Source organism: Vanellus vanellus, assembly GCF_965231255.1.
Source record: "Vanellus vanellus genome assembly, contig: HAP1_SCAFFOLD_67, whole genome shotgun sequence".
Taxonomy (NCBI): domain Eukaryota; kingdom Metazoa; phylum Chordata; class Aves; order Charadriiformes; family Charadriidae; genus Vanellus; species Vanellus vanellus.
The window spans coordinates 712,093-737,152 of record NW_028128775.1 but is presented as its reverse complement, the minus strand read 5'-3'; the positions used below and the strand labels follow the sequence as shown (position 1 = coordinate 737,152).

The 25,060-nt window shown below is 50.8% G+C and overlaps 1 protein-coding gene across 1 annotated transcript in view; it reads right to left on the bottom strand.

The window, feature by feature from the left end:
- Positions 1–11,318: 11,318 nt before the first annotated feature.
- LOC309684061 (sentrin-specific protease 2-like) overlaps positions 11,319–25,060 on the bottom strand; it is a gene marked incomplete at both ends in the record, with an annotated part of 32,988 nt that continues 19,246 nt past the window's right edge. The window contains one exon of the mRNA XM_082500022.1: positions 11,319–11,324. Coding sequence (XP_082356148.1) covers positions 11,319–11,324 — 6 coding nt within the window. The remainder of the gene's footprint in view (positions 11,325–25,060) is intronic.

Here is a 25,060-nt window from a genome sequence, read left to right as displayed (position 1 = left end):
CTGCGGAGATCTCTGGGAACCAAGCTGTGGCACTCCACCAGTCACCACCTCCAGGAGAAGACTGCTCACTGCTGGAGTCCTTTTGGGCTCATCCCTGCTGCAGGTAGAGCCTCCTCATGCAAACGCAGCAGATGCCGAGTCCTCTGCCACACGTCAGCGGTGTGAAATCCCTTCTTCGAAGAAGAGGGAGCAAAGCAGACCCGCTCGGGGCTTCACCGGGGTCAGGCTGGAGGCGTTTGCTCAGCAAGGAGCACCCAGGGACGGTGCAGTTCTCAAGGACAGGACATTTCTCCGGGGTAGACCTCGGGTTTTAGCTAATATTCCTTCATTCCCAGCACTGGGAGTAGGAGGACTTCTATTCTCCCAATTGTCACAGAATTGACAAGAGACAAAACAAGCTCCTATTGATACATGGCGTCTGTCAACCCACGAGACCTTAACTCTGCCCCTTTAGCAAAGAAATTCGAGCCTGCGGAACAGAAAACTTGGGAGTGACTCCCAGCTCACCCCAGTGCCAAAGGCTGTCCTAGACCAGTAGGAATTCAAAAACAGCTGCTTCTTACCAGAGCGTCATGCAGGCGGTGCAAGGCATGCTCGAGGTTGGCTCTTTCCCCTGGCACAATCTTGGAGCAGGTATCCAGGTTTGTTTCGATGTCTCCCCAGGGCTTCCACTCCAGCAACGCTCCCTCTTCCTCCTCTTCCAACCGGGAACTGTCCTGCAGATCTTGGATCTCCGTCTGAAAGTCGCTGCTCATGTTGACGTATCTGAAATCGATAAGGCAGAGGAGGTGAGGAAGGCAAGTTGGGAACAGCATGATAGCACGCAGCCGCTTTGAAGGAAGGGACGCGTCAGGTACGGCAGTTATTTCTCAGCAGAGCATCACCAACTGCCCTCTAACAACTCCCACAGCCGCGTCTTGACACCAATAGCATTACCGTGATGCCCTTCGAGCCCTTTTGTGCCCCATCAGGCAAGAAAATTGGGTATTTCTTCCTCAAAACCTGATCGAAATGGCAAGATCTACTCCGAGACTGATGGCCAGCAGCAGAAGAGCTGTATCATGATACAGCCTGAAATAAGGGAGGTGGTTAAGATCCCTTCTCCTTTGAGCGGCTATGTGAATTGTACCCATTGACAGAAGCATACAAATATTAGTTTCAAAGTTACAGACGTCAATTTTTAACCAGAACACCAAAAAAGAATGACCTGCATTAAAACTCCAAACGTGTTTTTCTTCCATACTGTGCTGGAATTTCTGAATAGTCCTGTTTCCTGCACAGAAAAATGCATCGTTTCTGGATAACAAAAGGCAACCTGAGCTTTTGGGGAAGGTGAGCTCCAAAGTGCTGCGGATCGATCTTTCCATCCACAGGAGGAAGACAGCAAAGGCAGTCAAAGCTTCCCAGCACAGCATCCTTACTGCCTGCCTGTTCCTATAGCCCGGGAGATCCTCGGAGCCTTCCCACAGGGAAAGGGAAGAGTGGGCAGACCCCCAGGGCAGGGTGGACCAGGTAACAATTGTCACCACTTTCATTTATTGCCGAAGAACAATGAAATTCGTCCATCTGAATGAGAGAGCAGGTGCCTTCCCTGCCATGGTTCAAGAGCTGGAGGAAAGGCACCTCTCCCGAGGCTGCATTGGGACGGCACTGCTGCACAGAAGGACAGAGAGTATAAAAATCTCTTTATTTCTTCCAGGGCAAAACTTGCTTTCTCACTCAGTAAAGGACAAGCTCCCCAGGCCGGGCAGGAAGGCGGCACAGCCACAATTTACTTACCGAGAAACATGCAGAGGGCTGTGCGGTCCCTGCGCCCAAGGAAAGCGGACATTGCGAAAGCAGAGGGAAGAACGTGTCTCATCCGCAGCAGAGAGATCCGAGTCACAGACTCACTCTGCAAAAAAAAGAATTACCATAAAATTAGCTAATGGCTTCCCAAACCTCAATTCAGGGCCTGCCTCTGTGATTATAATGCAATGGTGGTCTTTACAGGCAGGCAGCTCACCAGGAATGAGATGGAGAGTGACCCCCGTATTGCCCGGGTAACCTTTCGATGAGGCAAATCCATTAACGCTCTCTCAAATTGTCGGTTCTTTACCTCCACGGGGAACTTGTGGCCTTTTATTGTCATAGTGTGTGACCAGAACAAGCCCCGCCATTCGTCATTCCATCCTTAAAAGCCTTCAGCGTTTCACTCGGGTTACCTCCCTGTCCCGCTTCCGTCCCTCAACAATTCTTAGGAGGGAGACTCAGAAATTAGGTCTTGTAGTTCTCACTGAAACACCCATTAATTCATACAACCAAAACCCAGCCAAATGAAAAGGCTATGTTACATCTCAGCCCTGAGAGAAAAGAAATGTGCCTGACTAGGTGCTAAAAGGCGCTCTGGCAGACCACCCCCCCCCCCCTCCAAACTGCAGTTTTCTCTAGAAAACTGATGAGTTTTCTTCCTCTGCAGCCTTAGCGAGGCTGTAGATTTTTCCACCCTGCAGGGAAAGAAACAATCCTCAAAAGCAGATGTTATTCTGCCTGCAAGGAAAGCTTTAAAATAGTCATTCTGCCTTTAAGAAAAGAAAAATAAAGGGAACATCTGAGTTGGTTTCTCCATGAAAATAACACTTTGCACTTGCACAGCAAAGCAACGCTCATTAACCAATCTCATAAAGCTTCGCAGGCATTAAGAAACACCTGCGTGCACCCTGTAAGCACACGTGTAAAGAGGAATCGCCATTTCCACACCGCAACTATATCAAACCGCATTATTTCCCTCACAAGCCATGATGGAAACGGGCCACGCTCCCATTCCTCGGCTCACGAGCTCCAGCAATGACGGGATCAGGTCGACCCTCAGCCGCTGCGGGCATCAGTTCTTCCAACCACCCGCTGCCAGGTCAGCGACAGGAATCTGGGAGCAGGAAGGGGATTGTACCACCCAGGCTCCCCAAAATCCCCCGCAGTTACGAGGAATGCAAATCTCAGGCTCCCCTAAGCCAACAGATTTCACATTGGGACCGCCGCAGTAACATCAGAGCAGTTTTTAAGCAGCACGCACCGGGTTTAACCTCCGCACCTGAGAAATTCCCTGTCCTGAGGGCTGCCGGTCCCCTCGGCCCAACGCAGGAGGCAGCAGCAAACCCCTGTGGAGAGCGCAAGAGGCGCTTGGAAGAGTGACATCCAGCTAATAACCAAAAAGCACTTAAACCAACCCCAAACTTTGGAGATATTTAGTCCCCGAACCAGACGCAGCATGTTGCTCAGTAAGGCACACTTCCACAACTACCTTTAATTAACTGTGACCTCCAGAGCCTCATCTCTGAAGGCGAGAAAGTCGTTTGGTTGACTCTTGATGTCCCTTTCTGTCCCACAGGCAACGAGACACCAAGTATTTCCACTTGAGAGCGCAGTTCCCCTTCCACGGGCACCGAGCTCGCTCTGCAGCTTTGGATTACCACTGACCTTCAATGTAACAAATTCTACCATTCTTCCACCCCTCTTTCTTGGGAAAAGACAGAGGGAACGAGACAACTCCAAACCGCTCTGGTTTATTTGATTTGCAGTGATCTGACAACCCCAGCACTTCCCGCTGCCTTAGGCTTTGGGAAACAATTCAAGGGTCCTCAGCCACGAGTAAGGAACGAGCTGTTATTCATGGGCGAATCAGTAGAAACAGCAGCCCCGATCATTAGGAGAAAGTCTCATTTTTCAGTCATGGATTTTCACGGGTTTTGTTTTCAGGCCACCAAACAGGGCGCGCTTTTATAGCCATCAGCAATTAAGTTCTCTGTCCCCTCCAGAAAAGCCTTTTCCTAAAGGCGCTCTCCTTCCAAGGGCAGACCCACAAAAAGAAGCCCATACTGCTTAATCCATTTCACAGAGAATTTCAAATGCAAACAACAATTAAACAGGATGTATTTTCCCCGCTTCAGGGAAAGCCAGTAATACAGACCTTTGCAACATATTTAGCAAATCTATCATTTTAATGCCTTTGCATTTCCCACTTCCAGCTGGAGAGCAGGTTGCAAGGACTCATAACAAAAAACAAACCAACAGAACACATTCCTGTCTAGGGTGTAATTTTATGATAGAGAAGTTCCTGCAAAACAGAGGTGTTATGATTGTTACCGTCTTCTTCAGCCTTATCGATTTGAACATCTTTTTACAGGTACAAAGAAACAAGAAACATTTTTGAGGTACAAAAAAACCCCACTTATTCACCTCTGTACCCCTAAGATCTTTTCATGACACAGATTGTGCCACCAATACACAGCTGCTAAATATCCCCGGCTGCTGCCGATCTGTAAAAAACCCTTAAAAATACAAGAGAACGTTGAGCCCGGTGCGCTGACGGTGCTGCCAGGGATGTGAGTCGGAGATGGAAGAAGTCGCAGCCCCCGAGGTTGAAATCAGCCCCACGTTTAGGCACAACCCGGGGTTTTAAGCCTCGCTACAAACCAGACCCCCGCTTTTGAAAAAAACAGGGAGATTCACCTCGAAATCAACCACGTTCTCGACGCCAAAGGGGCGCTGGTCCATGGCCGCCACCACCCTTAGGGCCAGTTCCATGGGGCTTCGCTTGACCTGGAGCAGAACTCGAGGGCGTGAAAACAACGAGCCCCCTAAACAAAACCTAAAAAAAGGAAAAGTTCAATAAGATTTACTGTTCCTCACCCATCAAACCCTAACCACTACAACTGGCCTTTTCACAACCAGGCCTGATCACAGAAGAAAACTGAAACATCCCAATTCCCGGTTCAAACACAAGGCATGGAGCTGCCCAGACCCCACGTGTGGGCTGGGGACACGGGGCCTCTTCTTCTCAAAACCCACAGGAAGAGAAAGGGCAGGAGTGTTTTCCTTAACACTCTGTTTGCTTAAACAACAGAGACACGACTTCTTTTGGATTGCCGGTGACAGTGACTGTCTGCAAAGCCCGTGCGAATACTACAGACGTCAGTAATGCAGCTCCGTTACAAATGCGCTAAGCTATAAAACCACTCTGTGGAGATCTCTAAGTGTCCCGGGGAAGTGTTCGAATCTTACCCAGGAGCGCCCTTCTGGGGGGAAGAGAGGCTCAGGCCGCCGACGGGTACCTGAGGCCCGGGCAGGCTGTGAGGGAGCCTTCCTCCACTGGTTCACCACGGCGTCTTCCCTTGCGTGCCATTGGCCAGGGCTGAGCCAATCAGCGGAGCCGGTGTTGGGCTGTCAGTCACAGCCATCCGGGGGCGGGGCCGAGGGGCCTGAGGAGGGGAGGGCCTGAGGGGAGGGAGGGGTGTGTGGGATATGTGGCTGTGAGTGCTGCTGGACTTTGAGCTGGAATTGCTTGCTGTGTAGGCGAATGGTGCCTTAATGTAATTTTGTGCATATAGGCAGGACCATGAGAGTGCTCCTGTGCAGTCCCCAAGTTGGTGGGTGTCTGCTTTTCTGTGTGTTTGTGACTGACCTTTCTTGTTTCTTTGAGTCAGGAAAATCTTGATATGTACTCCGGAGGGAAGAAAGAAATACAAAGAACTGAGAAAGACAGTTCTGACAGTCAAAGGGGGACTGCAGGTTAGTTCTGGTTTTAAATTGTCTCAACTGTCTTGTAGCTACAAGCCTTGTCTTAAAGGAGTGAAACAAGTTGAATCACGGGGTATTTTTCATGCCTGCGCAATTCTGTATTGGAATCACGGAGTTTTCAGAGTTGGAAGGGACCTCTAGAGATCATCTAGTCCAACTCCCCTGCCAAAGCAGGATTGCCCAGAGCACATCACTCAGGACTGCATCCAGGTGGGTCTTGAAAAGCTCCAGGGAAGGGGACTCCACAACCTCCCTGGGCAGCCTGTTCCAGTGCTCTGACACCCTCACCCTAAAGAAGTGTTTCCCTGTATTTGAACGGAACTTCCTGTGTTCTAACTTGTGCCCATTACCCCTCGTCCTTTCACTGGGAACCATTGAAAAGAGCCTGGCTCCATCCTCCTTCAACCCACCCTTTAGATACTTGTACGCCATAATAAGGTCTCCCCTTAACCTTCTCTTCTCCAGGCTAAAGAGTCCCAGCTCTCTCAGCCTTTCCTCATACGGGAGATGCTCCAATCCCTGAATCATCTTAGTTGCCCTTCGCTGGACTCGCTCCAGCAGTTCCCTGTCCCTCTTGAGCTGGGGAGCCCAAAACTGGACACAGTATTCCAGTTGTGGCCTCACCAGTGCAGAGTAGAGGGGGAGAATGACCTCCTTTGACCTACTGGCCACACTCTTCCCTATGCAGCCCAGGATTCCATTGGCCTTTTTGGCAACAAGGGCACATTGCTGGGTCATGGATAATTTACTGTCTACCAGGACCCCCAGAGCTACTTCTCCTCAGAGCTACTTCCCAGCAGGTCCTCCCCTAACCGATACTGGTGCTTTACATTCTTCCTCCCCAGGTGCAGGACCTTGCACTTGCTTTTCTTGAACCTCATTAGGTTCTTCTCTGCCCAGCTCTCCAGCCTGTCCAGGTCACGCTGGATGGCAGCACGGCCCTCTGGGGTGTCAGCCACTCCACCCAGTTTGGTATCATCAGCAAACTTGCTGAGGATACACTCTGTCCCCTCATCCAGGTCATTAATGAATATATTAAACAAAATTGGACCGAGTATTGACCCCTGGGGGACACCACTGGTTACAGGCCTCCAACTAGACTCTGTGCCACTGATCACAACCCTCTGAGTTCTGTCCCGCAGCCAACTCTCAATCCACCTCACTGTCACCTCATCTAGCCCATACTTCCTCAGCTTCCCAATGAGGATGTTGTGGGAGACAGTGTCAAAAGCCTTGCTAAAGTCAAGGTAGATGACATCTACGACTCTCCCCTCATCCAGCCAAACAGTTAGAACATCATAGAAAGCTATCAGATTGGTCAAGCATGATTTGCCCTTGGTAAATCCATGTTGACCACTTCCAATAACTTCCTGTTCCTCAACGTGTTTGGAGATGACATCCAGAATGAGTCGCTCCATTACTTTCCCAGGGACAGAGGTGAGACTAACTGGTCTGTAGTTCCCTGGGTCCTCCTTCTTGCCTTTTTTGAAGATCGGAGTGATGTCAGCCTTCCTCCAGTCCTCAGGCACCTCTCCTGTTCTCCATGACCTTTCAAAGACGATGGAGAGTGGTCTAGCAATAACATCTGCCAGCTCTCTCAGCACTCGCGGGTGCATCTCGTCAGGGCCCATGGACTTATGAATGTCCAGCTTGGCCAAGTGGTCTCTGACCCGGTCCTCCTCAACTGAGGGAAAATCTTCCTCTCTCCAGACCTTCTCCTTTGCCTTCAGAGTATGGGATTAGTGAGGGACAGCTTTAGCAGTGAAGACCGAAGAAAAGGCGGCATTCAGGAACTCTGCCTTCTCTGTGTCTTCCACCACTAGGGCACCTGTCTCATTCGCCAGTGGGCCTACATTTTCCCTAGTCTTCCTTTTTCTATTGATATACTCAAAGAATCTCTTCTTATTGTCTTTAACTGCAGTGGCCAAGCTGAGTTCTGATTGAGCTTTGGCCCTTCTCATTTCCCCCCTACATAGCTTTGTTATATCTTGATAGTCCTCATAAGTTGCCAACCCCCTTTTCCAGAGAATGTAAACTTTCCTTTTTTTCCTGAGGTCCAACCAAAGCTCTCTATTTAGCCAGGCTGGTCTTCTTCCCCGTCTGCTTGTTTTTCCAGACACGGGGATGGCCTTCTCCTGTGCTTCTAAGAGCACCTGCTTGAAGTATGCCTAGCCTTCCTGGTCACCTTTGCTCTTCAAAACTGCCTCCCTAGGGACACTCTCGACCATTCTCCTAAAGAGTCTAAAGTCTGCCCTTCGGAAATCCAAGGTGGCAGTTCTGCTGGCTCCCCGCCTTACTTCATCAAGCCACAGCCACTTTACCAGCCACAGGCATGGCCTCTGGGCCTGTCCTGTAGGGAGGTCAGAGCAGGTCTTCAGAAGAAATAGGGTGCTTTTCCAAAACGCTGGTGAGAGAGAGGGCAACAGCTGCTGTAGGCAGGTGGGAATCCACAGGGCCGGGCAGTGTCCCTGGGGATGAAGAACAGGGATGTGGGTGCAGGCACAGCGTGACCGCCGTCATGGCCTTGAGCAGCACGTCAGGAATTCTCGGGCCGCGAGCGTGGAGATGGGCAGGGGAGAGGACAGGGCTGTTTGTTCTTGCTGTGAGCAGGGGACAGTGGGTGGAAGCTGCTCTGTGGACGTACAGTGTAGAGCTGCCATCTTGGTACTCAGTGGGAAGTCCCATGAGGAAGGAGGCTGCGTCAAGAAAGGCCGTATGAACTCCATGTGTGCAGTGACAGAAAACAGCTTCAGGGTGCTGAGGCCACCGCTAGTTGTGATTAAGGCGGTGAGTGAGATGGTCCTTGTGGGCGCTCTCTGAGTGGCTCAATGTCGTGGTTTAGGCCTTAATCCACTACTGGTGACCTGGGGAACCCAAGATGGGACCGACAGATGCTCCCCTCTACCCTTCTTCAAAGAGAGAGGCAGAGGAGGAAAGAGACTTATGAGTTTAGAAGGAACTAAACTACTTTAATGAAATATTAATAATAAAATAAAAAGCAATAATGAAAAATATATACAAAACTGTATCAAGCTCCTGAGATGACAATCGCAACACCAGCTGGCACTGGGGCAGTCCCAGGCTGGACTCAGTGACGGACGGGAACTGGATTCCAGAAATGGATTACGGATGGGGATCACAGGCAGACGAACAGAGTCCTCCTCAGACGTCGGCCATTGAAGGAAGAGCGCTGACCCTTTGATCCCTCAGCTTTTATACTGAGCATGAGGTAGATGGGATGGAATACCCTGTTGATCAGTTTTGGGTCACCTGTTCTGTCCGCTCCTCCCTACAGGTGGGACCCCACTACGCTTTTCCGCTTCCGACCTCCAACGTGGCAAATAACAAAGTTGGTTGGCCTTGGATGTTATGGCAATAAGTGTAAGCAGGAGCCTCTCTGCATCCCATGCCCAGGCATCAGCTGTAAACAATTGGCCTTATCATTCTGAGAGAGTGAACTGTCTGCACAATATGCAGTTAACTTCAGGAGTTAGAAGAGGCCCAGCTAAGAAGCGAAGTAACTAAACAAAATTGGTTCTGTTTTACCTCAAACCAGGACACTCAGAATGGGGCACGACTGCTCATAGGGACAGAAAATGCTGTGGCAGTGGTTGAGCTGCTCAGATCTCGACAGTCTTACTCTTGTGGTTTTTCGTTCTCCTTAAAAGAGCGGGTGTGTGCTTTTTCACTTGTGCTGGGCAGTGATTAAAAAAGAAAAAAAACAAAAACTCTCGAAACTTCCTGTGAAATTAGGGGTGGCTGAGAAAGATCACATTTCTCACCTCTTTCACTAACTATGCTGCTTTCTCTGAAACTTGTTTGTATCCTTATTCTAAATGGTTTGGCTTCAGTAGAGCCAGGACACCCTAAGATCCAGTTTTGGGGCCGGTCGTCTCTTGTCAGGCAGAGATGTCCACGTTGACATCTGTGAGTGATGGTTTGGAGGGGTTTCAGACCAGTGATAATGACAGTATAATTGTCTGATTATTACTGGTTTAGTCTGAGGGTAGGAGGGAAACAAAGATTTGTGGAGGAAAAGATACTTTGTATCAGCTGTCATCTTTCTTTGCAACACAGTGTTTGTGGGTCGCTGACAAGAGGCTCCTGGAGGTGTTGGCTGAGATTCTGTAATGGGAATTCTTTTGTTCTGGGACTGAAGCCCAAATCGCCCTCTCATGGTGTGCGACTACGTAAGCTCTTCTTAAAAGGGAAGATCCTTGCGGTAGCGGGAGAGCCTGTTTGGCAGGTGTAGTAGTTTGGGGACAGAGTCGCATTGTGGGCTGGGCCTTCAGGGGTGGGGGCTGTTTGTGCCCCGAGCCCTTGGCCCGGTGCTCACAGCTGGAACAGGCTCTGCAAAATCCTGCTGGAAGGAGCCAGATGCAGGACCTGTGGCTGAGACGGAGGAGTGGAAGAACCCCTGGAGCGGCCTGGGGACCTGCAGCAAAGCTGCCTTCAAATCAGCTCTTCCCAGGAGGCACTGAGTGCTGTGGTTCTCCTTCAGGAAGCATGGTACGCACGAAGCATGGCCAGAGCTGTTTCTGTGCCAAGAGAAGACTTCCTGCCATGCTGGGGCTGATGGTGACAGTTCCCACCAGCTGTGCATCTCAGGCAGGTGCTGGTAAGATGCCACAGAGGGGGCACCGCCTGGCTGTCACTTCTCTTGCAGGTTTAAGAGCAGAAGGGAGACAGGATGAGAGGGTGCATGAGGTGCAAAAGCTCATCAGACAGCTGGCGCAGTAATGATGAGAGCAGAAGGAGATGCAGGTGATGTGGCTGGGACAATGCTTCTGTGGTACAATCTGCCACACAAACACAGCGACAGCCAGAGATGTTGGGATGTCATGGAGTGGGTGAGAAAGGTGCCTGGGAGAGGGGAGAGCCTGGGGAAGTGGGAGACAGGGATGGAGAGGGAGATGGAGGGGCAAAATCTTGGGGGTTGGCAGTAAGGGTGCTCCTGCTGTGCAGGTGCTTGTGAGGTCACTGGTGGCTGAGCAGGATTTAAGGCAGGAGAAGGCCCTGGCTTGTGCAGCTGCTTGTGCTGCCACAGCTGGGTGAGTAGGTGATAGTGTAGAAGGTCACACCTGGCTTGTTCATGTGCTTGTGCTGTCCCATGTGCCTGAAGAGGTGCCTGCCTGAGGGCAGGAGCAGGACCTGGCTTGTGCAGCTGCTTGTAATGTCATCTGTGTTTGAGTAGGTGTTAGGGCAGGAGAAGCCTCTGGCTTGTTGTTTCAGGAATTACACAGCCGCCAGCGAGACTGTGGTAGGAATTATGTGTGTGCCACCCCAACAGGGCTCAGCCCCAGGTTGCCCCCCGCAGAAGACGAGTCGCCAGTTCGCTGAGTAACTCAGTGGTTTATTTACCCGACACACAGAGCAGTTCGAGCTGTTGCCTCCAGGGAGGGACCCCTACTGCAGATTGCGCACCCCAATTATACCCTTACAGACAGATTCCCCAGAAAATACCGCCCATCACCCAATGCCCAAGTGCAATCGCTTCATTCTGGTTGGTGGTCTCTTGATTTCTTATTGGTTTTCTGGGTTGCTGGGTGGCCGCCTTCTGAAGTTACCTCATTCTCTCAGAATTGTCTCCTTGCTCCTTTTGCGGAAGGAATCACTGATGTTCCCTTCCTCAGCCGCGGTCAAAGGCTTCTTTCCAGCAGTGTCATTTCTCCTTCCAGGAAAGCAGCTGGGCATGAGAATTGCCTTGCAACGTGTCCCATCGTTAGGCAGGACATTTGGACAGTGCCAGGGAGGGATCTCCTTTACCCCTGTGGAGGGAAGGGACTCAGCTGCGTCAATTGAGGCACCTCCTCTGGTGTTTTCAGTCCTGGGGACAGGAGGGGACTCGGTTCCCTCCCATGCACACCACAAATCAGTCAAAGGAGGTGGGATTCCTCTTGCCTCAGCTCAGATGTGCACAACACAGCCGCCCTGGTGGGAGCTCCTTGTCTGGGCTCTGCTGCTAATGACTGGAGGTGGAGGGCAGTGGTGAGCTGCTCAGACACAAACACCTGGTGACATGGGAGGTACTGAGTTGGTCCAGGGTACGTGCAGGTAACTGCAAGCTCTAAGGGAGCAACTCTGAGAGATGGAGCAACACCTGGGGTCATCTCCTTGGAGGTTGTTGGGAAATTCCTTTGTCCAACTGAGATGACAACAGATGCCAAAATTTAGAGCAACTGCACCTTTTGCTACTCATTATGTTCAGGGCTCCATCACGCATAACAGTCACTTGGAAGGACAAATGCCATAGCCTTCAACAGACCTTCCCCCAACACCTTGCTCTATCTTTCCCCAACTTTTATTGCTGAGCACGACGTTCTATGGCGTGGGATATCCTTTTGGTCAGTTGGGGTCAGCTGTCCCGTCTGTGTCCTCTCCCAGCTTCTTGTCCACCCCCAGGCTAGTTACTGGTGGGTCAGCATGAGAGGCAGAGAAGGCCTTGCTGCTGTGCAAGCCCTGTTCATCGACAGCTAAAACTGCGTTGTGTTATCAGGACTGTTTTGGTCACGGATCCAAAACAGGGCACCATTTGGGCTGCTGTGGAGCAAACTAACTCCGTCCCAGGCAAAAGCAGTGCCGTAAAGCCCATCCTACTCCTGCCGCAGCAGCCACACGCAGCGGAGAGGAGTGTTGGAGCACGCTGGAGGGGCTGATGCACCCCAGAGGGCTTTGGTGCCCTCTCTCGTAACTTTGATGCACACAAGTCTATGGGACTGGATGGGCTACAACCAAGAGTGCTGAAAGAGTTGGCAGACGTGCTTGCCAAACCGCTTTCCATGATTTACAGGAAGTCATGGCTAATTGGGGAGGTCCCAATGGACCGGAGGGTGGCAAATGTAACACCCATCTATAGGAAAGGCAAAAAGGAGGATCCAGGTAACTACAGACCTGTCAGTCTAACCTCGATACCAGGGAGGTTACCTCGAGTATTGTGTCCAGTTTTGGGCACCTCAATACAAGAGAGATATCGAGGTGCTGGAGGGAGTGCAGAGGAGGGCAACGAAGCTGGTGAAGGGCCTAGCAAACAAATCATACGAAGAGCGGTTGAAGGAGCTGGGTCTGTTTAGTTTGAGGAGGAGGAGGCTGAGGGGAGACCTCATCACTCTCTACAACTATTTGAAAGGGCACTGTAGAGAGGTTGGTGCTGGTCTCTTCTCACAGGTAATTAATGACAGAACAAGAGGGAATGGCTTCAAGCTCCAACAGGGTAGAGTTAGACTGAACATTAGGAAAGAATTTTTCACAGCAAGAGTGGTTGGGCATTGGAATAGACTGCCCAGGGAGGTGGTTGAGTCACCATCCCTGGATGTGTTTAAGAGACGTTTAGATGTGGTGTTGGGGGATATGGTGTAGGGGAGAACTTTGTAGAGTAGGGTAGATGGTTGGACTCGATGATCCCAAGGGTCTCTTCCAACCTAGACAATTCTGTGATTCTATGATTCTAAGCAGAAAAGCATAGAGGTGTCGCACCTGTGGGGAGGAGCGGGCAGGACAGGTGACCCAAAACTGACCAACGAGGTATTCCATTCAAGGAAGCTGCTTTACACTGACTGGCAAAAATCATTTCAGAACTGTCTGAAAGTCTCTCGTAACAGTGGCTTTCCAGTTTCGCTAACTGGCAATACTAGGAAGCCTCTGCACTCCTACAAAAATGATACTCAAGTTCTGAATTAGTTTAGTTTTTAAGAGTTGTCTTCATATGTAGCCTTCTTTTTGGCTATTTTATTCCTTTTTCTATGTGTGTTTATTTCATGCCTCTGTAAATTACTCTGTATTACACCCCACAAGTTTGAATGAACATTTCCAACTTTGTCAGCCCCAGCAGAAGCGGTCTCTTGAGCGAGGGGGTGGAATGTGGGAAAGTAACAGAAGATTGGTGAGGAGGACTGCTCAAGCGCCGCGCACCTGGGGTGCTGGACAACACATCTGTCACACTAATTGTTGTTCAGCCCCATGTGTGCTCTCAAGTGGAATATCCGCACTTAGATACCGTGAGCCTGGGATGGGCTCAGGGACACCTTATCTGGCATACAGGAGATCACTGCTTTGGTGTTGAAGAAGATCAAAGCGCACTGGAAAGCTATGCCTGCTTGAACCCTTGAAAAGCAGGCGAGAACAGCGAGTTGGAGCTCACGCTGCTGCTAACAAGGACTTTCTCCCGCCCTGTGGCACCTGCATCCCCTACTTGTGTCCCTCTGCCCGGGCGTTGCTGCGGAGACTCCCCGATTCGCGAGGTATTGAGATCACATTTGTTCTTTGTCTTTCATCCGTGGTCTTGTGGTCGTTCCTGCGTCCTGCCCGAGTCGGCTCACACAGAAGCCTTTTGATTGTATCCCTTTCCTTAACGTGTGACCAATGCTGTATTATTGATCATTTTTATTAATCTTTCCACGGGGGGGGCGTTGCAGTCCCTCCTGGCACCAGCTGTGGTGCAGCCGCGGAACCCTGGGGTGCCCCCCATGGGAAATGTTAAAGAAATAGAGACCAACGTTTTATCCCTGGTGCTGTGGTTCCTCCTCCCGTCCCGCGGCTGGGGCTGTGCCCCCCTCAGTGCCCGACCCAGTGGGACAGGCTGGCACTGCTGGCACCCACCAACCTGGGGGGCAGGGTGGTGTCAGGGGAGCTGGGTGGGCTGGAGAAAGGGAGGAAGCACCTCTTGAAACCAGCTCGGCCCTCTCCAGCCACAAAAGCCTCCCCAGAGGCACCAGAGGGGACCCCCAGATCCTTGAAGGGCTGCCCCAGACTCCCTATGGCCTGCAGGAGTCCCCCCCAGGACCCCATAAGCGCCGCCCAGGACCCCTTACGGACACCCCACTGTCCTCCCAAATCTGGGCTCTTTACCTGCTGGGCAAGCCAGTAAAACACACAGAGCAGAGGTATTTCTAAGTTTATGCCATTAATAGCAGAAATGGGTGCTTGTCCCAAAACGGGAGCGCTCACACCTTAGTTCCAAAAATCTCCACTTTTACACATTGATTATTACATATTCAAACAATTAATACATATTCACTGTCATTCCCTCTAATGATTGGTCGAGATTTCTTTGCTTCCCACGTAAATGAGTGCGCAGACTCTGTCTTCTTTTTCCACTCTTATGTTTTTAATAGGTGGTATCGTTTGGGGAGGTGGTCAATGAGTGGGTGGCCACCATCTCCCCCTGCCGGAACTCCCTTTTACCTGCTTTTCCTCTGATCTCGGCAGTTTCAAGTGGGTTTCTGGGTTTGCTGACCAGGCCTACAGTTCGTCGCTCTCTTGATAGGAATGCCCTGCTTATCAACAGTGCTACACTGTCTGCTGGGTAGTTCCTTAACTGAATCATAGAGAAATTGTGTCTACTAATTATTTCTCTATTTTGAGATTAGGTAAATAAATAGAGTTGGGGCAGTATCTAGGGCTTGAGCAGCAGCAGGTTTCCTCTGTTGCTTCAATTACATTTTACATTTAATTTTCCTGGTTTATGTCGATTTTACTACAACAATTCCCTCCCTTTGAGACTTAGCCAAGTCTTTCTGTACTTCAGTGAGCCTCATTTCCTATCCCATATCACTAATACATAAGGTTGAGATAATTGCTTGTTAACGATACTCTTAAGACATCCAAACAAAACACAAACAAAAATCACTACGATCACAAAAATGATTGGGTTTCACAATAGGCTTTGCAGCCATCTGGTCCGGGCAAACTCAAAGCCTTCAAGATCTTGTTCAACCATCCGACTTCTATTGCCTCTCGTAGATTTCTGCCATCCAAGCAGGAGGCAAATTAATTTTTCCTATCTTCTCTTTTGACTGATTCCCTGTCCAATCCATACACCAAGGAGTAGATTGCACGTAATGCCATTCTCCATGTTCTGCAGTCTTCCACACTGAAGGGAACTGCATTCCCCGAGGGAATCGATCACATGGTCCTGTTTGCTTAACCAATACAGGTTGCTGGGTCTCGTTAATATGCCAACACCAATTTTCAGAATCATTCCCCAGAACCTTCCATTTCCCTAATCCAAATTCCCTTTCCTTTTTCAAATTAAATCTTAATATTCCGGTTCCATTCGTGAAGATGGTTTCAAAGGTCCAATTCAAAGCGAGGGTTCAAATTCCCTGCTCCAAAGGAGAGTTTGCTGTCTTTGGTAAAGGCAGACATGCTGTAATTGAACCCATGTTGGGGATTTTACTACAGCACCAGGACACCGCAGCGGACACGCAGTGTCCTCAAGGGCCCGTCCAGCACAAACCAGGAAACCAAAAAAGGGACCCCCGACTCAAAGAGGCCTCTGATTTGGGCAGCGCTTCCAGGAGATGCGGTTTCTCAGCCCCAGCCTGAGAAGTGAGCTGCACCAGCCAGTGAGAACCACGCTGTTGCGGGTTTGCAACTGACAGTCCCCATCTGCCACCCAGTTTGGGGTGACAAACTCGGATTCCAAAGCCACAGGCGCAGATGCCAGCAGCCAGCTGCCTGCTCGCAAGGACCCATGCGCCAGCGCCCCGTCTCAGAGCAGCTACGACATCCTTTTGGGGAAGGACACCATGGAGAGAACCCCGAGATCCACCAGCAACTGGAAAACTACATCCTGGAGCCCCTCTGCAAGCGCAGCACCAGCCGCTGCACTGGTGGCATAGCAACGAGCATCGCTTCCCGGCAACGGGGCGGCTGAGCCGGCAGTACCTCGCCATCCCCGCCACCGCCCTCCTGCCAGACCAGGCCTTCACTGCCGGGGAAAGCACCCTGGAGCATCGGCACGCTGTCCTGGCACCAGAGAACCTGCGCCACATTCTCTTCTTGCATCAGAACTTTTTGGAAGCGGTGCGGAACAGCAGTGAGACTCGCAGCAGGAAACTGCACGTGGAGCCCTTCCGTGGGGTAGCAGCGGTTTAAATCCACATACGGGGCTTTCGGACCTGTATTTCAATACTGTGCAAGGTATTTTCCCCAAACTCCCACCTTTTGGCATCGCTTTGGCAGCACCCGCAGTGAGGAGCGGGCTTAGGGAGGAGGTGTGAACACAATGCCGCTTCTTTGATTTTCAGTTCTTTTTACGTACAAGTGATGAGGAGCAAAAGGAGAATGTGCTGTTAATGTTAATTACCTAATCTAACTCTACTAAATGTGTTTATACTTCAGCTCCCGGTTTGCCTTGTTTTACCCGATTCCCTTTCCCGGGTGGGGAGGGCTCAGCTCATAGGGTGATAGAATGATTGCCTAAATGAAAATAAATTGTTATGGGTCTCTCCAACCATAACAGCACCACCAACCCAGCGGAACGAGTTTTAATTGCTTAAATTAGTTACGGCACAAACAGCAAGAGCAGTCCCAGAACTTTTACATTCACCAACCCAATTTAATAAGTTAAAGACATACATTCATTGCATGCTGTTGATTGCATGCTTTTGATTGCAGAAGCAAGGGCGGTCACAATTATGCCATGGGGGGTGATGATGTTGCTCCTCCTCCTCCTCCTCCGATTGCGCTTCCTCCTCCTGGGAGGCGCTTTCCTCCTCCATGGTTGCTGGAAGCGGCTCTGTGGCATCCCATGCCAAGCTGAGCACCTATCCGCCTCCCTGCGCCGGCTGCTCCGTGGCAGGCAGATGCGCTTGGGCTCCACGCCGTTCTCTCGTGGGCTTACAGCCATGCGCTGTGTGCCGTTGATCGCGGAAGCGAGGTCACTCGCACCTGTGCCATGAGGAGTGACATTCCTCCTCCGCTGCTTGCGCTTTCTCCTCCTGGCAGGTGCCTTCCTCCTCCCTGGTTGCAGGGAGTGGCTCTGTGGCCAAAGTGGACAGCCATCTGCCTCACTGCCCTGGCTGTTCCGTGGCAGGCAGATGCGCTTGGGCTCCACGCCGTCTTCTGGTGAGCTTATGGTCAGGCGCTCCATGCCTCTGATTATAATATCGAGGTCAGCCGCGCTTGTGTCATCTCCTGGTGAGCTTATGGTCAAGCGCTCCATGCCTCTGATTATAATATCGAGGTCATCCGCGCTTGTGCCATCAGGAGTGGTGTGCAGCCTCTGCTCATTGAGCTTCCTCCTCCTGGGATGAGCCTGCCTCCTCTGCGGTTGCGGGGAGCGGCTCTGCGGCGTTCCACACAAAGGTGGGCAGCCATGCGCCTCGCTGCTCCAGCTCCTCTTCCTTCCAAGCATGCTTGGCATCTGAGGGCCTGGAAGCTCGGCAAACTGTGGGCCAGCTGCAGGTACCCCTGCATTTATAGGTCCCCAAGAACAGGCAGTGTGAGGTGGCTGATGACATCAGGAAGCCATTGTGATGTTGATTGGGACTGTGGCTGATGCGTGTGGCCAACTATGGTATGTTTGGGCGGGGGGGGGCTGTGGCCTGAAACATGCCCAAATGTGGGAAGAGGAGGAGGGTCGAGGGGGCCGAAAGCCTCTTTCCTGGGGCTCGCTGCTGCCCGCCATGTTGCTTGCCCGAGAGAAGGGCCACCCCTTGGGCATAGGGACCACCTTCCAGCTCCCCTCATGAGCCCTGGGCTCCAACTCTCTCCTCATCCCGTGGCTGGGGTCTCAACAACATGGTAGCAACAGTGTTCCAGGAGGGCTGGGGGTCCTCAGTGCCCTCCCACCGACCCAGTGCCCTGCAAGTGGCAAAGCCCCCCGTGCTTGATAGTGGCTCTTCATCTGAAGTAGGGGCCTGGGTGGTAGTGTGACAGGCCGCCTTCCACAAGGTTGTGGCTGTCGCTGCCCATCTGGGGAAGGCAGGACAGCTCACCTTCGAAGAACCACAGAAGCATAGAGGTTGGTAGAGACGCTTGGAGGTATTCAGTCCAAGCTTCTGCTCAGAGCAGCCCCAGCTGGATCCCGTTGCTTGGGACTTAGTTCAGTCATGTTTGGGTACCCTCAAGGACAGGCTTCACAACCCCTCTGGGCCCTTGTGCTGTGTCTGAGGAGCCTCATGGTGACAATCTTTTCCTTTTTATCTAGCTGGGATTTCTTCTGTTCAGCTGTAGTCACCAGTTGGGTCCACCCCGAGCCTCCTCTTCTTGATGCAGACCAGAGGCAGCTCCCTCTGCCTGCCTCTTGTGTGCCCCTCACCATCCCAAAGGCTTTGGGCTGGGCCCACAGCAAGTCTTTTCTTGGGCTGTGGAAACCAGGAGGGGGACAGAAGAGTCCAGATGAAGTTTCCCAAGTGCCAAAGAAGAGAGGAGGCATTTCAATTGCATTTTCTGGTGTCGTTTAATTGTCTGGGTTTTTTTTTAATGGATTATTGCCCAGTCTTCTTCCATGTTGTCAGTCACTTCTCTTGCTCTTTTCCTTAAAATGTGTTCCTGTAAGGCACTGGGGCATTTGGATGCAATGAAGGAAGTCTGTCCCTTTGTGTCCTTTGCCATTGATTTGTGAGGAGAAGAGCAAGGGGGAAGGAAGAGGAGGACAATCAGCAAATGGTTGCGGTAGCTCAAGAAATCCCTTAACTTGAAGCTGTTATCCAGCAACCTAATCAAACCAAGACCTCTTCCCATTGCAGTTTCTCTCATGGGACCTGTGCTGTGCTTTTTATCGTCTGGACTCTAAGTAGCTATAGATTTTATAAATATTTTTCCAGCTCCCCTGGTGATGAGTTTGCAGAGAGTGACAGATCCCTGTTCATGCAGATTGATTTCTGAGGTGCATTGGGGTAAGGACAGTTTTCCAGCCTATTTGGAGCCAAGTGTTGAATCTGACTGGGGCCAGTAGGTGGAGGGAGGTCATTCTCCCCCTCTACTCTGCACTGGTGAAGCCACAACTGGAATAATGTGTCCAGTTTTGGGCTCCCCACTTCAAGAGAGATGGGGAACTACCGGAGAGAGTCCAGCATAGGGCAGCTTAGATGATTAAGGGATGGGAGCATCTCCCTTATGAGGAAAGGCTGAGAGAGCTGGGACTCTTTGGCGTGGAGAAGAGAAGGCTGAGGGGAGACCTTCTTATTGCTTCTAAGTATCTAAAGGGTGGGTTGAAGGAGGATGGAGCCAGGCTCTTTTCAGTGGTTCCCAGTGACACGGCAATGGGCACAAGTTGGAAGTTCCATTCAAATACAAGAAAAAACCTTCTTTAAGGTTAGGGTGATCGAGCACTGGATCAGGCTGCCCAGGGAGGTTGTGGAGTCCCCTTCTCTGGAGATCTTCAAGACCCGCCTGGATGCAGTCCTGAGTCATGTGCTCTGGGGAATCCTGCTTTAGCTGGGGAGCTGGACTAGATGATCTCTAGAGGTCCCTTCCAACTCTGAAAATTTCATGATTCCTGAAAACCAAACCTTACTCCTATCAGAAGAAAACCAAACCTTACTCCTATCAGAAGAACACTAAAGCCTAAAACTAAGACCTAAAAGATGGCTAACGAAGACCTAAAACCTACACGGGACTATCACCTAAGGGGGAAACGCTATTAAATACGATAACAATTTCTCTGCTGTTCGCTTCTTCTGGGTCTTTCTGGAATGGGGGCGACCTCGTGGTGGTGGATCCTCTGCAGAGCTCAGGTGCTGCCCCCATGCTAGAGGTCGTTGGGGTTTTCTAAACAGAGTAAATTGACCTCGTTGGTGGTCTGAGATGACAGTTGCCCAGTTGCCAGCTGGAGGAGGTCACCATCTGGGCTTCTCTTGGCTTCGCCTCCCTTTAAAAAAACTGTCAGGGCCTTCCAATCGTCCCGCGGGTGATGGCATTTCATGTGAGGATTCCTCCCATTGACCTTCCCAAACACCCTGGAAGGGAGAAAACAAAGGGAAATTTTTAATTTCTTTTTTTAGTTTCTTAGACCACGTTTCATTAGTTTTATTTTGTGAGTTTCTGCTGTGTTTTGCTGCGTGGTACTACACAGTTTCTGCCGGTACCCCTGGCTGGTGGGACCTTGCTGGTTAAACAAGAGAGATTGTTGGGGATTAAAATAGGAGAATTAACGGTGTGATTGCTTAAAATTATGGTGGATTGAAACTTGAGCAGCTTTGCTGGGAATGAGTGATGTTGCTTGGCACGAGTGACTGCAGCGTGGAAGCCCTCGGACCGCAAACCGCAAAAAGGAACTTTAGTGGAACCTCTTCATAGTGAAAAGAGATAAACGCTGGGATTCTTCCACAACAAGATTAAGCGGAGCAAGCCTGTAATTCGAGGAAAGGGCCTTCAAAGAGAGCGAGAAAGCGTTCCAGCTGAAGTCAGCAGGAGACAGAGGAGACCCAAGTGCGGATTAGATGGGAGGAGGGTGAAACTGCACGAGTAGAAACAATCCCCACTGCATTGTCGCTCCAATCGGCGCAGAGGAAAAGCAGCTATTAAACAAATTGCTGGGACAAAAAGTCGGTGCATGCAGAACACAGAGGTGCCTGAACACCTCAGGGAATAGACCTTCTAAGGCACCAGAAGACAAGCGAGAGGGCTCTCTCTTCGGAGATACCCAGCTTGAGCTGGAACAAAGCCACTCTGGGGCAGAGACGGGGCTCCGGACTCTCCTTCCCAGTCGGAAGCTGAGGCTGGATACAGCCACACTGGGACTCCTCTCCCAGAGGAGGTGAGAAAGGAAAGAGGGTCTGGTCCCAACCTCGCGACTCGGCGGGAGGGTCTCCCCACGTCAGAAAACACAGAGCTTTGGGTTTAAAGTCAAACAATACCGCCAGAATTCTGCGGGGCAGGGGGAACCCTCCAGCTGCCCTTAGCTCCGCTCCCCCTGGGCGCCTTTGAAAGTTTCCATCGGTTTGAGCCCAAAGCAGCAAGGAGCGCCCAGGGACGGTGCAGTTGTCAAGCACAGGACGTTTCTCTGGGGCAGACCTCGGGTTTTAGCGAATATTCCTTCATTCCCAGCACTGGGAGTAGGAGGACTTCTATTCTCCCAATTGTCACAGAATTGACAAGAGACAAAACAAGCTCCTATTGATACATGGCGTCTGTCACCGCACGAGACCTTAACGCAGATGGCGGCCAACAGGCAGCACGCAAGAACTCTGCCCCTTTAGCAAAGGGATTCGAGCCTGCGGAACAGAAAACTCGGGAGCGACTCCCAGCTCACCCCAGTGCTAAAGGCTGTCCTAGTCCGGTAGGAATTGAAAAATAGCTGCTTCTTACCAGAGCGTCATGCAGGCGGTGCAAGGCATGCTTGAGGTTGGCTCTTTCCCCCGGCACAACGTTGGAGCAGGCGAAGTTGAGCAGATTTGTCACTAGAAATGCAACAAAACGCAACAGAAAGTCAGTTTCCATCAAGAAGGGAGAAAAGGTGCGATCCAAGGCAGAGGGCAAACAGAGCAGACAGACTGGAGACCCAGAAAAGGCACCGAAAAAAAGGCAGGTTATCCGCTATCGCTCTCTCTGCCTTAAGAGCAGCTTTGGGACCAGAAGCTCCAGAGACAGATCTCGCAGTTGAGGTGGGACAGCTACAAACGGCCCTGACCGTCTCTCCCAGAGGACGTGACTGACAGCGCCACCGGTTGTTATCTCTTCACTGTCCCTCCAGATCTGAGCACAGATCACACACATAACGACATGGATTCTGCCACCAATACACAGCTGCTAAATATCCCCGGCTGCTGCCGATCTGTAAAAAAACCTCCAAAATACAAGAGAACGCTGACAGTGCAGCCAGGGCTGTGAGTCGGAGATGGACGGAGTCGCAGCCCCTGAGGTTGAAATCAGCCCCACATTTAGGCACAAACCGGGGTTTTAAGCCTCGCTACAAACCAGCCCCTTGCTTTTGAAAAAAACAGGGAGATTCACCTCAAAATAAACCATGTTCTCCATGCCAAAGGGATGCTGGTCCATGGCCACTGCTGCCCTTAGGGCCAGTTCGATGGGGCTTCGCTTGACCTGGAGCAGAACTCGAGGGTGTGAGGACAATGAGACCCCTAAACAAAACCTAAAAAGAGGAAAAGTTCAATAAGATTTGCTGTTCCTCACCCACCAAACCCTAACCACTACAACTTGCCTTTAACAACCATGCCTGATCACAGAAGAAAACTGAAACATCCCAATTCCCGGTTCAAACACAAGGCATGGAGCTGCCCAGACCCCACGTGTGGGCTGGGGAGACGGGGCCTCTTCTTCTCAAAACCCGTAGGAAGAGAAAGGGCAGGAGTGTTTTCCCAGCCCTGGAAGACCTGTGGGGCTGCCCCAGCGCTGAGATGTGGGGAGAAGGTGGGAGGGAGGAAAAGGCTGCCCAGGAATGGGGTTGGGGGAAGGGGGGAGTTCCAGCCCTGAGGGAAACGCTGCTCCCGGCCTCGCAGGAGGCCGTGGGGCTGCCCCAGAGATGGGGTTAAATTCTGAGTGATGCCCAATTCACCACTATCAGTCCAGGCACATTTAATATATATCAAACTGTTACAGTTCTGGGTACACTAATAGCGCACTGCACCTTCAGCCCCGTCGTGCTCATGAACTAACATGGCCACGCTTCGGTCGCGTTGCGTGAGAAACCCAAACGACGAGCTGCCTACACAGTGCAGTTTGCTCAAACAACAGAGACACGAGTTCCTTTGGATTGCCGGTGACAGTGACTGTCTGCAAAGCCCGTGTGAATACTACAGATGTCAGTAATACAGCTCAGTTAGAAATGCGCTAAGCTATAAAACCACTCTGTAGAGATCTCTAGGTTTCCTGGGGAAGCACTTGGTACAGCCAAGTGTTTGCATCTTACCCACGAGCGTCCTTATGGGGGGAAGAGAGGCTCAGGCCGTCGACTGGTCCCAGAAGTCCATGATGGTGTCTTCCCTCACATCCCCCCTTTCTTGGGCTATTTTTACACTTTTTTTTTATCTTCAAGGTGGAGTTTGAGTGACTCGAGTCATAAATACTTTCATTACGGTTGGTGTAAAATTTTCTCGCCTCGCATTTAAAGGCATAGTTTACGAACAATTCAGGGAGCAGACTCAAGCAGGAGTGGTCGCACCTTTGAGACGTGTAGCTTTTGGGATGGAGGTGTGTTTTGGTATTATAATGACATTATAACGAGCAAAGTTCACCAAAGGACAACATTTCATCAAAAAAATGACAGATCGTTGGCTCAGCGGAACAAGTAGCAGTTTATCAGTTCTATAAGACCTTCAAGGGCTCCGTTTGGCCCTCAAGTTCCCAGTTTATCACAGGGGTTTAGCTGCAGTGTCTCCACTCTGCTCCATCCTTCGCACTGTTTTTCTTCCGTGGTGCCATCTCTTTCCCATGTTTGCTGGATTATCACAGGGTTTGGCCTTGGAGTCTCCACCCCACTCCACTCCCCGTGTTGCTCTGCAAGCAATATTGTACAGGGAATCGCAGATGTAGCGGATTCTTCACACACCGGCTGCAGCTGCGTTCTACCCTAGAAACCTTTTGATCTTATACCTTTCCTTAATGTGTGACCAATGCTGTATTATTGATCATTTGTAGTAATTATCCACAACAGGTACAGGTTTGGCCCATGTCAGCTGAAAATCTCAAGAGATCCCTCAGTGGGTGATAACTGGGACTCGAGGGGGGTTGACTTGCCCCGGCCCTCCAGTCCTCGAGGTGTCTGCCTGAATAGTGTCCTGACTCAGGGGAGGTGCTGGCCACAGCTCACTGCCATCCAGGAGAGCTCTAAGGGTCTCGCTAGAATCGCTGCTCATAGGGTCTGAGATAATTTACTTTCATTGGGTATTTTTCCACTCCAGCCCAACTGGACGATGGAATATTCTGGTACTTTCCACTAGTTGTGCAAGTCCAGAACTTGCCAGATCTGCAAGTTCTGGTATCGCCCCCTTTTGGGCCATGATCCAGGTACAGATGTGGTAGGCTGTCAGAGAGTGACAGTCCCAAGCGACACCGGAGGCAGGAGCCAGGCATGTTGCAGGGGTGCTTTAACGCTCTGGTCCTTTCTCTTTGGCAGATACATGTGCCTCACACCTCCTGGGTTGGTTTGTAGCCCAGGGATGGGGAATCGCACCAAGCACCGAGTGGCCAAAGTGGGGCGGGGGGTGGTGGTGGTGTTGCACCACCACACCACAGTGTTTGGGAGCTCAGCCTCAGCCACGAGTTTCAGTTATGGTCAGGATTCGGGTCCGGAGAGCCACAAAGCCTCCGGCTCCAGGGACTGTGGGGCTGGAAAAGGCACGCCAAGGGGAGCACGGCACTCCAACAGCATTGCTCCCTCCACACCTTTATCAATTCTTCCTCTCAGTCTTTACCCAGTCTTTTGTACTTTAAAATACATGTAAAAGCATTTTTCAGTTAATTCGGAAAGTTTTCTTGCAAAGTTCTTTCAGTTCACAGTTCTGATGCCCAGCGAAAATGGCAAAATCTCAAGATCAAACTGAGACTGAGCACCCAAACATCTGACAAACAGCTGAACCATCTCAGAATCTGGCTTTCACACCAAAACAGCTACTTCCTAGAATGCATTACTATTGCTGTTTACGTTAAAAGTCCTCTGAAACTGCTAAGTAAAACTAATTGTATTTATTCATATTAGTAATTATACATTAAAACATAGTCTGTAACAATCATTTCAACTGGAAGCTTTCAGAGCAGACTAAACTTAGTGAATGTATTGATGACATTTATATGTGACCATGCAGAGCATACTTTTTAA